At 38.2% G+C, this 13,419-nt stretch overlaps 1 protein-coding gene across 12 annotated transcripts; it reads left to right on the forward strand.

Annotated features, from left to right (window-relative positions):
* Positions 1-2,622: 2,622 nt before the first annotated feature.
* On the forward strand, positions 2,623-11,304 carry LOC130569412 (NACHT, LRR and PYD domains-containing protein 12-like). 12 transcript variants are annotated; one of them, XM_057359046.1, is made up of 9 exons: positions 2,642-3,332; positions 3,656-5,423; positions 6,610-6,783; positions 6,995-7,168; positions 7,843-8,016; positions 9,591-9,764; positions 10,193-10,366; positions 10,579-10,752; positions 10,980-11,289. In XM_057359046.1, exons 1-9 carry the CDS (start codon positions 3,155-3,157, stop codon positions 10,996-10,998), a joined length of 3,009 nt encoding a protein of 1,002 aa, XP_057215029.1. In that variant the 5' UTR covers positions 2,642-3,154; the 3' UTR covers positions 10,999-11,289. The 12 variants fall into 12 exon arrangements, with proteins under 12 accessions (XP_057215114.1, XP_057215054.1, XP_057215090.1 ...); XM_057359071.1 differs by lacking the exon at positions 6,995-7,168 and having other exon boundaries at positions 2,627-3,332; positions 10,980-11,302; XM_057359063.1 differs by lacking the exon at positions 7,843-8,016 and having other exon boundaries at positions 2,638-3,332; positions 10,980-11,292.
* Positions 11,305-13,419: the final 2,115 nt, after the last annotated feature.

Consider the following 13,419-nt stretch of genomic DNA (forward strand, 5'->3'; position numbering starts at 1 on the left):
TTTTATAAGCCCAAAAAAACAAAGCTGTATGTTTAAGGAGCGTTTCATGGGATTCTTTTACTGGCAGTCGTACTGCAGCTTTACATAGATTACTGTTATCATTACTGATGATTATGATAAATGTTTAGATGTCTAGTTTCAAACTGATTCATTGTAGTAAGAAGTCACGATCATATTGATTTTAAATTGATCTCGGACAGGCGATTTCCCAGACATGGTTTATCTTAAGCCAGGACTAGGCCTTAGTTAAATTAGGATATTTAGGTCGTTTTTAAAAACATATTTTACAAAACATTACTTGTGTGCATCTTAAGATAAAACAATCACACTGTCACACTACCAGACTGAGGGAGGGATGATGCCACACAGGAATTGGAGTAAACAGGAGGTTTAATGGGGTTAATCAACGGGTACAGAACAAGACGGGTAACATCCACGAGTAGGTGAAACACAGATAACATCCACGGGTCAAAATACAGGTAACATATATGGGTCAAACTACACGTAACACCCACTTGTGGCCAGGTGTAAGAGGAATAAAGCACACCCAGGCAAAAATATGTTCTATTATTGGGGTTTAATCTGACTGCGGTTTACAAACAAGTGTTACAGCGGTCGATGGGAGCAAAAGGGTCAACAAGAAATAAAAGAAAAAAAACAACAGGTTTTGGGACAAAAAGGTTCCTACGAGTTTTACAAAAATGAAATCTAGTTCCTACACCTGCGGCTGAATGCAGAATCAGCACACCGAAAACACTCTTAACTGTATATCAGGTTAAATCTCGGTGAAACAAAAGAAATAAAAAAACAGTTACACACGCAAACAAAATGAAGCACAATAAAACAAAATACGGTAGTGGCTGCGCATGGAAGATGAAAATACATTAGTTAGCCACTTTACATCCATATCACAAAGTTACCATCAATTATCAGAAACGCATATTACACACTTATGTATGATGATTGTACATTTTCCTTACAAATCTATAAAAAAAGCATATTATAAAGAAAGGAACATACGGCAGTAATATCTTTTACCCGAACTAAACTTACATATCAAAATGCTCGCTAGCATTCACCACAGGGTTCACGCCATGTGTACACCCGATCCACTGCATCTATTAATATTTACCATCCAACATACATTTAGACAGAGCAATATAACCCACAGGTAACATATACGAATGTATATAAACACATACAAAGGATATTTACCCAGAATTACACTTATGCACATAACATCAGATCGCGATGACACGCAACACACACGGAGCTTCTCCTCTACAAGAGCGTACCACGTGTGGTCTCTCGGAGCTACGCATGCGCACAAAGAGCCAACGCACTGCGTGAACGGGAGAGAAATCTCTTAAAGGGCAATACACATTTATTTCACCACACAACAGAAAGGTTTAATTTTTACCCCCTGGCCACACACTGGTCAAACTACAGGTAACATCCACGGGTCAAACTACAGGTAACACCCACGGCGGGTCAAACTACAGGTAACATCCACGGGTCAAAATACAATCCACAGGGGTCTGAACTAGTGACAAACAAAAGACAACTACACCTGACAATTGACAAGACAAAGCACTTGGGTTATAAAGTGTCCAGGGAATGACGACCAGGTGCGGGTGTAATCATGGTGTGAATGGGTGCAAAGGATTATGGGGAGTGTAGTCTGTGAGTTGTTACAGGCACTGATATATTTCAAGATATGTCATTGCAAGTTTTTTTTGGTCAAGACACCTCTAACATTTTAGTGATGCTGGAACTATTACTAAACCCTGTCCGTCAGTGTGTAATCAATACTGATGTGTATTTGATGCTTTGTGAATCATTTGAAGGCAATATATAAATGAAAAGCCCCATTGCCAAGGGATTAGTATTACTTGGGGACCTCTAGTCGTTTGTAATAATTGCAGAGGTTGTCTGTGATATTAATCCCGTGCGAATCGGCCATGTCTGTAATTTGTAAAGTAAAAATTCCCCCACAACTGACCTACCATATTTTGACTAACACTGAGGTCCTGTAATAATATTAGTCCCGTGCGAATCGGCATCTCTGTGATTTGGCGGACTCATATATCCATTTTCAAGGTTTTATCCACCGTTTGTGAATAATGGACGCTGTGTTGAAGTGTTTTGATATTATTTCGGGTGTTGGGTCATATCCATACCTGCCAACACTGTCGTTTTGGCCGGGAGTTTCCCATTTTGCTATTTCTCATGGAAACTCTCAGAACATTTCAGACCCACGATCGCGTTCGATGATCTTTTGTCCGGTACGCGATCGCAGGTCTCAAGTGCTGACAGGTACGGTCATATATCATACAACATACAACTATAGGCTATAAAAACTATACGCGAAGCCTTGCCATCATATCCGGGAAATAGGTCCGTAAATTTGAGTAAAATCACAGGCTTCACTTATCCCGTGTGAATGCGCCACATGATAGAAATACAGGGAGGTAGTTTCTAAATCACACGATGTCCCCAGATAATACTAATCCTTTTTTCCTGTCTAAAGGACTTTATATACTTTATATTCAATTATATACAGATACCTTTTTAAATAAACAATGTAACTTTTCTGTCTATTTCTGTAATTTGACAATTTTTAACATTTTTAACCATATTTTAAATATACGGAAAAAAATCTGTAAAATAAAACAAATTCGCAGTCTATTTCTGTAATTAGACATTTTTTCCCCGTATTTCCAAAATACAGGGAAAATCCGTAAAATAAATCACATTCACAGTTTATTTCTGTAATTAGACATTTTTTTCCTGTTTTTCAAAAATACAGAAAAAAACTGTCAAATAAAACAGGAAAATTCTGTAAAATTACGTTTTTTTTTTACAGTGTACATTATATACAGATATACATGATTGTGAAGTTTTACAATGTCTCAACCTGATTGATTATAGTAAGAAGTCAAGACTAGATTCCTTATATTCCATATTTGTTTAAAGATTATCAGGCCACATGAATTGAAAAGTAAAGTCCCACAAAGATAAATCGGTTATAATTAAAATGGCAATATTCCATAAAAAGTAAGAATTATTAATTATTTTAAAAAATATGAATTAATGAATGAAACCTGTGTTTGAAAAATGATTTCAGGAGCTTGAGCACAAACTCATCTCTCTGATGAAGAAAGAGCTGAAGATCTTCAAGAGTCGACTGAGTCCAGATTACCCATCATGCTCTGAGAGAGAAGAGGAGGATGATGAAGATCAGATCAGAGTCAGAGAGATGTTTCTGAAGATCACACTGAACGTCCTGAAGAAGATGAAACAGACAGACCTCGCTGACAAACTACAGACCAGTAAGAGCTCTCAGTCATGTGACTATTACATCACTTTACCTTCAGACGAACAGACACAGTGTCTGTATTTACTGATGATTATTAGTGAAAATACATTTACAGTTAATAAATCAACAGAATAGAACCATGAAGCTTTTTGTGTTCATCTAATGTCATGATCATCAAAATCTTAAAACACTTGAGTCAAATATAATAACAGATTAGACAAAATATTCATTTGGTTTATTAAGCATAGCAAGCTGTACACTGTTAAAATTATATTAAATAAGGAAAGTAGTATACATGTTTTTAAAATAAATACATATATTCCCTTTGTTAATCAGAACTTGCCCCTGTATACATGAAGAAACACAAATCCAGACTAAAAGATAAATTCCAGAGAATGAATGAAGGAATGTCAGCTCAAGGAAGCTCAACACTTGTGAATGAGATCTACACAGAGCTGTACATCACAGAGGGAAGGAGTGAAGACATCAATAATGAACATGAGGTGAGACAGATTGAGACAGCATCCAGAAGATCACAGACACAAGAAACACCAATCAAATGTAATGACATCTTTAAAGTCTCACCTGAACAAACCAAACCCATCAGACGTGTGCTGACTAAAGGAGTCGCTGGAATTGGAAAAACAGTCTCTGTGCAGAAGTTCATTCTGGACTGGGCTGAAGAAAAAACAAATCAAGATCTTCACTTGATATTTCCACTTCCTTTCAGAGAACTGAATCTGATCAAAGAGACAAATATCAGTCTGATGGATCTTCTTCATCACTTCTTCACAGATACAAAAGAACTGAGATCAACAGACTTTGAGGATTATAAAGTTGTGTTTATCTTTGATGGTCTGGATGAGTGTCGTCTTCCTCTAGATTTCTCAAAGAATCCCAGTTTGTTTGATGTCAGAGAATCAGCGTCAGTGGATGTGCTGCTGACAAACCTCATCAAGGGGAATCTGCTTCCTTCTGCTCTGATCTGGATCACCTCTCGACCAGCAGCAGCCAATCAGATTCCTCCTGAGTGTGTTGATCTGATCACAGATGTACGAGGATTCAATGACCCTCAGAAGGACGAGTATTTCAGGAAGAGAATCAATGATGAGAGTCTGGCCAACAGAATCATCACACACATGAAATCATCCAGAAGTCTGTACATCATGTGTCACATCCCAGTCTTCTGCTGGATTTCAGCCACTGTTCTCCAGAGAATGTTGAGTGAAGCAGAGAGTCCAGCACAGATCCCCAAGACTCTCACTCAAATGTTCACACACTTCCTGATGTTTCACATCAAACTGAAGAGTCAGAAGTATGATGGGAAATGTGAGGTAGATCTTCAGCAGGCTAGAAAGAGTCTGGAGTCTCTGGGAAAACTGGCTTTTCAACAGCTGGAGAAAGGGAACCTGATCTTCTATGAGGAGGATCTGAGAGAGTGTGACATTGATGTCAGAGAAGCGTCAGTGTACTCAGGAGTTTGTACTCAGATCTTCAGAGAGGAGTTTGGACTGAACCTGGGGAAGGTGTTCAGCTTTGTGCATCTGAGCGTTCAGGAGTTTCTCGCCGCTTTATTTGTGTTTCTGTCATTTCTTCAGCAAACATCAGAAAACTTCAGCAGATTGAGATCAAATATGAGTGATTTACTGAAGAGTGAAGTGGACAAGGCCTTACAGAGTGAGAACGGACACCTGGATCTTTACCTCAGATTTCTTCTGGGTCTTTCACTGGAGTCCAGTCAGACAATCTTACGAGATCTGATGACACAGACAGGAAGAAGCTCTGACAGTAAACAGGAAACAGTCGAGTACATTAAGATGAAGATCAGAGAGAATCTCTCTCCAGAGAAATCCATCAATCTGTTTCACTGTCTGAATGAACTCAATGATCATTCTCTAGTGCAGGAAGTACAAACATATGTGAACAGAGGAGATGAGTCTCGTCTCTCTGGAGTCCGTCTCTCTCCTGCTCAGTGGTCGGCTCTGGTGTTTGTGTTACTGAACTCAGAAGAGAAGCTGGATGAGTTTAATCTGAGGAAATATGATCCATCACATGAATGTCTTCTGAGGCTTCTGCCAGTGATCAAAGCATCCAGAACAGCTGAGTGAGTCATTTAACTGCAGTTTATTCTCAACAGTTATTCTTTTTCATGGATGTTTTAATATCATCCCCTTAATGCCATGTTGCTTTGTTGCTGTAACAATAAGGTGCCAATAATGTTTACAACAATTTACTAACATACTACACAGTCATGGCCAAAAGTATTGGCAGTGACATAAATGTTGTATTTAGTTTCTGCTTAAGATGTTGTGGTGTTCATTCACATTGTTTATAGATTATTGTTCAGAGTGATCAGATGCATTTTAAATAATTGCAAAAAAAGCAACTCCCCAGATGTCAATCCCATATAGAGAACCTGTGGTCAGTCCTTAAAAGGCGAATAGACGGGCAACTCCGAGCACTAATAAGACAAGAATGGATCACCATCAGTCAGGATTTGGCCCAGAAGCTATTATCCAGCATGTCAGAGCGATTTGCAGAGGTTATGAAAAACAAGGCTTAACACTGTAAATATTGACTATCTGCATAATTGTTTTTGCCAATAAAAGCCTTTAAAACCTTTCATACGCTTATCATTGTTTTCCAGTATAGTCATTTTGGCCATCTGCAATACCATGCTCTGTACAGTCTTCTACATCTTTGTGTGTTTTTCTCCTGTAAAGCTGCGTTGAAACAATGCACATTGTACAGAGCGCTATATAAATAAAATTGAATTGAATTGATTAAGAGGAGAGGATAACACAGTGTAATCTAGAGAAAAAAACAACAACTATCTACTTGACTCAACTAGAGACACACTGATTCAGGACCTTTGTGATCCAGAGACCAATTTACAGGCCAGAGGGCTTCACCTGAATGACACCTAAAGGAGGTGTGGACCATAACATGTGCAGCTAGAAGACTGAAGTTTTTAAGCAGAAGTTAGCAAAGGACTCAGGAGTTTAATGGCTCAGATCACTTAGCAGCGGCTCTTACCTTTGCAGCAGCGGCCTGAGTCCCATTCACAAAACCAAACAAACCCCAGTAATGAATCAGACTTATAGCAACTTATCATTTTTTGAATGTTTACAGAACTGCAGTGGTATGGATATGTTGGAAGATGATTTTATTTATTTATTTAATTGACTTTTAATTGCTGGTCATAGTTCTCTAGCAGGTGGAGAATTGCTGATGTTGGTGTAGGTGTTACTATATTTTAACTCACTGTTGTGTTGTTATTTCTCTCTCAGTCTGAGTTACTGTAATCTGACAGAGGAAAGTTGTTCATCACTGGCGTCAGTTCTCAGATCAAACTCCTCAAGTCTGACAGAACTGAACCTGAGCTTCAATAAACTGCAGGATTCAGGAGTGAAGCTGCTCTCTGATGGACTGAAGAATACAAACTGTAAACTGAAGACACTGAAGTAAGAAAATCATTAAAGCAATACAGTTAAACATGTTTGTAAATTGAATAGAGTTCACATAAAAAGCCCATGACTTCACCTCTCTTACACTGTAAAAGATGCTTTCAATTGTAACTCATTTTTATATGCTGCTCATAATAGTCACAACCGTTTCATTATAATTCATGACTTTATTTGCTGTGACTGTGACACGTTTTTCTTCTCTCTTCAGTCTGTATAACTGCAGTATTGGATCTGAAGGTTGTGTTGCTCTGACTTCAGCTCTGAGATCAAACCCCTCACATCTGACACAACTGGATCTGAGCTGTAATAATCCAGGAGATTCAGGAGTGAAGCTGCTCTCTGATCTACTGAAGGATCCACACTGTCAACTACACAAACTACTGTGAGTTACTGATTCAATTATCATTTTGTCTATAAACTCACTATTATTAATAATCACAAGTGACTGTCAAGTATTTTTGCGGTTTATGTTTTGCTGTTTCACTCTTGTTCTTGTGTAAAGTTGATGTAGTAACACTACTTGTATTCTGTTTTCTCTTGGATAAACTCATTCTGCTTGTGTTCATCTCATGTGTAAATCCCTCTGGATAAAAACATTTCCCCAATTCATAAATGTAATTGTATTATGAGGAAAGTTGCTCTTCATTTACATGAAGTTAAACATGACACACTTTTCTTGTGTTTCTGGACACACACACATCATGTTTTGCTGAAGTTCACTGTCACTCATAGAAGTTGTCAAGCTTTCATTGAAAATAAATGAGATCAACTTGTTTTTTATGTTTGTGCCTTTCTCTTGAACATTGTTTTACATTTGTGATACTGTGAGATTTTAAGTCTCATGAACGTTGCTGCTTCATACGATATCCTGAAAAATAGAAATGAGATTAGAAGTGATCATTAAAGATCGATCTGTTAATATTTAGCTTTTTATCCATCTCTTTGTGACAAGTGCAGCGTTATTAAAATCAGAATGATCAATCATGCAGTCAGAAAAAAGTAATAAGTGTTTTACTAACATTTTAACTCACTGTTGTGTTGTTATTTCTCTCTCAGTCTGAGTGACTGTAATCTGACAGAGGAAAGTTGTTCATCACTGGCGTCAGTTCTCAGATCAAACTCCTCAAGTCTGACAGAACTGAACCTGAGTCACAATAAACTGCAGGATTCAGGAGTGAAGCTGCTCTCTGATGGACTGAAGAATACAAACTGTAAACTGAAGACACTGAAGTAAGAAAATCATTAAACCAATACAGTGAAACATGTGTTTGTGTAATGTAAATTGAATAGAGTTCACATAAAAAGCCCATGACTTCACCTCTCTTACACTGTAAAAAATGCTTTCAATTGTAACTCATTTATATATACTGCTCATAATAGTCACAACCGTTTCATTATAATTCATGACTTTATTTGCTGTAAGTGTGACACGTTTTTCTTCTCTCTTCAGGTTGTGTAACTGCAGTATTGGATCTGAAGGTTGTGTTGCTCTGACTTCAGCTCTGAGATCAAACCCCTCACATCTGACACAACTGGATCTGAACTATAATAATCCAGGAGATTCAGGAGTGAAGATGCTCTCTGATCTAATGAAGGATCCACACTGTCAACTGAAGACATAACTGTAAGTTACTTGATTAAATAATAATTTGTTTATAAACACTAATTTTTAAAATGACAAGTGAGTATCTTCGGTTTGCATTTGTTGAATTCAACTGGGTAGTGTCTTATAATAAACTATGTTATTCTTAATCTAATTCATGTTAATATTTATTTTATGATACTTGTATTAAATAAAAAAAATGTTGATGGGGTAGTTGTCGCATTAAGTTTTATCCAAGTAACGGTCTTCTACTGGTAACCAATAATACTTTTAACTTGACTAGTGGTTGTGGAAATGATGTTTAATCCTACAGGGTGAGGCTGAAATGAAAATCACCAAAGATTAGTCTAGACTCTTTTTATTCTTAAGAAGACATCTGCATACAGAGAGTTCTGCAGTGAGAGACAAGATCTTTATAGTACTCTGCTCCACGAGACAGAGGTTGTCACCCTACAGCGGACGTCTTGTGTATAAAGTACACCCAACAACGCAATTTAACTAACCCATCAACACCTAGCATTTAGGTCCTATACAAGAACATCATGTACAGACAGCCGAGTTCTCACTTCTCTTGTATGGCAAAAGGAAATAACAAACTTGTTGCACGGAAAGTCCGCAAAACATGTGATGTAACTTTCTATTATCTCTCGTCCCAATCAAAAGTAATTAGAAATAAAATTAAGAATTACCATAAAAAACAAGAAGAATAAATCAAATTTTCATCATACCAGCTAAATGTAATTTACTTTTATTTATTTTGCTTTTATCAGCAATACATCTGCAGGGACGTTATATTCTTTGGTGATGTGTACTGGAAGTTAAGTTTGTGCCACAAAAGCGCGCAATGGCGCATAATGTTTGTTTATGTTGTTCTTTGAAACAGTTATAGAACCATAATATAACAAAATTCTGTCCCACTGGTGCGGCATAAGATGCAAGAATAGAACATTAAGTAACAAATATACAAACAAAATGTGCATCAATCCGGTGTAAGAACGGGCTGTTCAAATCATTACACAGTTTTTGTTTGTGTGCTGACCCAACAGTGGCATCCTGTTCTGCTAAAGTTTACTGACACTCATGGGGATTAGAAAGCTGAAAATATCAATGAAAGAGACTTTGAATTATAATGTGTATAATTTTTATAATATTATGATTTCATTATAAAACTGTATTTAAAATCGTGTTATTTCTCTCTCAGTCTGAGTCGCTGTAATCTGACAGAGGAAAGTTGTTCATCACTGGCGTCAGTTCTCAGATCAAACTCCTCAAGTCTGACAGAACTGAACCTGAGTGACAATAATCTGCAGGATTCAGGAGTGAAGCTGCTCTCTGATGGACTGAAGAATACAAACTGTAAACTGAAGACACTGAAGTAAGAAAATACTTAAAGCAATAAGTGTGTGTGTGTGTGTGTGTGTGTGTGCGCGTGTGTGTCCTAACATGAATTCAGATTTGATGTGGTAGCACTACTTGTATTGTGTTCTTAGATTAACTCATTCTTCTTGCATTATTATCATTTCTCAGTGTCTTTAAATAAAAGCATTTGCTAAATTTAGAAGTGCAGATGTATAATGTGGAAAGTTGCTATCCATTTGCTTAAAGTGAAACATGACACAGTTTTGCTGTTTCACTGGACATGTCTCACATCATGTTTTGCTGAAGGTTGCTGTCACTCGTGTTACTGGACATTGTCAAGAGCTCATCGAAAATGAATGAGATCAACTTTTTTATTATATCTGAGTGTGAGTGCTACTAACATTTGTATTTTAACTCACTGTTGTGTTGTTATTTCTCTCTCAGTCTGAGTCACTGTAATCTGACAGAGAAAAGTTGTTCATCACTGGCGTCAGTTCTCAGATCAAACTCCTCAAGTCTGACAGAACTGAACCTGAGTGTCAATAATCTGCAGGATTCAGGAGTGAAGCTGCTCTCTGATGGACTGAAGAATACAAACTGTCAACTGAAGACACTGAAGTAAGAAAATCATTAAAGCAATACAGTTAAACATGTGTTTGTAAATTGAATAGAGTTCACATAAAAGCCCATGACTTCACCTCTCTTACACTGTAAAATATGCTTTCAATTGTAACTCATTTATATATACTGCTCATAATAGTCACAACCGTTTCATTATAATTCATGACTTTATTTGCTGTGAGTGTGACATGTTTTTCTTCTCTCTTCAGGTTGTATAACTGCAGTATTGGATCTGAAGGTTGTGTTGCTCTGACTTCAGCTCTGAGATCAAACCCCTCACATCTGAGAGAACTCAATCTGAACTATAATAATCCAGGAGATTCAGAAGTAAAGCTGCTCTCTGATCTACTGAAGGATCCACACTGTCAACTACACAAACTAATGTGAGTTATTCATTAACTGATTGAATCATTTTTTAATTATTAACAATGGCCATTAATTACAAATGATTGTCATGTATTCTTTGTGCTCACATTTGTGCTGTAGTGTTTTACTCTGGTTATTATGTACATTTGGTGTGGTACAGTAGCAATACTTGTTTAGATTTAGGTTTCTGCTTGTATTATTCTCATATGTGTATAATATTTTCTTTCTCTTCAATCTTTTACAGTATTGAACCTCATCGATAACAATCACCTAGAGACAGTGGCATTACCACAAAAGTGGCACAGGCGTGGCCTAAAGAACACATCATCACCCCAACGCTGCCCATGAAGTCACATACTTGTGTATACTACAGATATATGCACCCTGCAGCAGTCCATCACTGTCTCATTCACTGAAGAGATTTTATACATTTTAAACAACTGGACAGTATTTAAAAAATAACAATGACCAAAAAACAGTACTGTACACCTTTTACATATAGCTATTAACAAAAAGGTGCATTTACTTTTGGATATATTATTACATATATATTATATTATATATATCCCTTCTTTCTCACGCATGAAACACTGCAGTATTTAAAGTCTGTAGTTGTCATACTTCAAACAGTACAGGTCCATTTCGTCTCCCTTCAAGACTATTGTCATTTTGCGCTCGAATAAATATATTCACATCTAACCCCTCTGTGCTTTTTAGCACCTAATTTCTTTCCTCAGATCCATGTAACTGAAATTGAAACTTTTATTTTATTTTTACATTGGTTGTACCTAGTGAATGTTTAAGAATATTTTATATGTCCACTTATAATGTACGAAGGTGAACATTTTAGGTTTCGTAGACCGCAACGCTACTTTGTAAACACATAACCGGAAACAATTGAGATGTAGAATTTCGAAATTTTGCAATCTTTTAACGTGTCACTAATACATGCATGGGCCAATTATAACACGCCAAAGACACAGAAAACACGTGTTTGCAACCAACTGACCCTTTAAAAAAAGGCGTATGGCTCAGTTGTTAATAAACCTATAATTGGTAGGTGGATAACATGTTAATGAATAATAATGTTTATGACATGTTATAAAGAATACTTTATTGTAAAATAGTGTAAAGTTTGTAAAATAATAAATAATAAAAAACATATTTTAGTGTTTAGTTCACACAACTAAGAGTTGTATAAAAGACTCTGCAGTCAAACATACAGTTACGCATTGTAAAATACAGATATTTTCTGTAATTTTCAGTTTTAAACTGTAAAATGTTTACATGTATTTTTTCTGAATTTTTCCGGAATTTTCAGGTAACCATAGTTGCCAGTTGTTTTATACGGTGGCGTATTGCTGCCACTTACATTTAATTTTTACACTCAATTATGTCGTTTTAACGAGATAATATGTCGTTAAAACGAGATCATATGTCATTTTAACGAGATCATATGTCGTTAAAACGAGATCATATGTCGTTTTAACGAGATCATATGTCGTTTTAACGAGATCATATGTCGTTAAAACGAAATATTATGTCGTTAAAACGAAATAATATGTCGTTAAAACTTAACAACATATTTTTCTCACGCAAAGTTTCATTCAACAAAACGAAACTGAATGCATGAAGGGTAAATGAATTCCGTTTTTTTACGAGATGGCCTGTAGCGAGGAAGGCGGGACGAGAGCCGTGGGGCAGGAAGGCGGGGCCGGTGGTGTGAGTGATAATGAGTATCAGCTGTACGCGCACCGGTCTCGCATGCCTCACGGGGGAGCTCGGGAGCATAAGAGGACGAGCGACGGGACTGCCGACGAGAGAGGACCGGGCCCGGAAATGTTAAGATTTGTGTTTGTGTGGCCGGCAGTCGTCCGTGAGGGGCTGCCGGCCTTTTACTTCCGTATTATTGTTTGTTTATTTTTGATTAAAGTTTATTGTTAAATGTTCGCCGGTTCCCGCGTCCTTCCTTCCCTTCTATTGAACTGTATTACATTGGTGCTATGCTGTGGTGCTGGACGTTCGGTGGACGGCCCGATCCTCCTCCGCCTCCTGGCGGCCGGCGATGGCTTCTGGCTGAGGGCAGCCGGCACTCCCGAGCTCCCTCCATGGCCGCCATCCCACCTCGTCCCAGGAGCACGGCCGCGGGCTCTCCGTCCCCACCGAATCCCATCGTTCCAGCACCACGATCTCGGGCAGCCGCTGGCGGACGCCCTCGTCCGCGCTGCCCGAACTCCTCAGCACCGCGAGGCCGCTCGGCGGCGAGGGCTCTTCGACAGCATGTCCCTCCTTCCTCCCGGGTTTCGGCACCAATGTAACAAAGTTCAATGTAGGGAAGGAAGGAGGCGGGAACCGGCGAACATTTAAACATTAAACTTTAATCAAAAATAAACAAACAATAACACGGAAGTAAAAGGCCGGCAGCCACCTCACGGTCGACTGCCGGCCACACAAACATAAATAAAACTTAACATTTCCGGGCCCGGTCCTCTCTCGTCGGCAGTCCCGTCGCTCGTCCTCTTATGCTCCCTAGCTCCCCGTGAGGCATGCGGGACCGGTGCGCGTACAGCTGACACTCATTATCACTCACGCCACCGGCCCCACCTTCCTGCCCCACGGCTCTCATCCCGCCTTCCTCCACATTCATATTTTCATTTTAATTAAAAACATTAAGCATAGTATAC

This window comes from Triplophysa rosa, linkage group LG2, assembly GCF_024868665.1.
Source record: "Triplophysa rosa linkage group LG2, Trosa_1v2, whole genome shotgun sequence".
Taxonomy (NCBI): Eukaryota; Metazoa; Chordata; class Actinopteri; order Cypriniformes; family Nemacheilidae; genus Triplophysa; species Triplophysa rosa.

What these genes read in the sequence shown, in the direction of transcription:
- LOC130569412 (XM_057359046.1), top strand. Translation starts at nt 3,155, where the DNA reads ATGAAGAAAGAGCTGAAGATCTTCAAGAGTCGACTGAGTCCAGATTAC. An exon ending in TGTAAACTGAAGACACTGAA is followed by an intron (nt 6,784 to 6,994) that starts GTAAGAAAATCA and finishes TTCTCTCTTCAG; the next exon opens with TCTGTATAACTGCAGTATTG. An exon ending in TGTCAACTGAAGACACTGAA is followed by an intron (nt 10,367 to 10,578) that starts GTAAGAAAATCA and finishes TTCTCTCTTCAG; the next exon opens with GTTGTATAACTGCAGTATTG.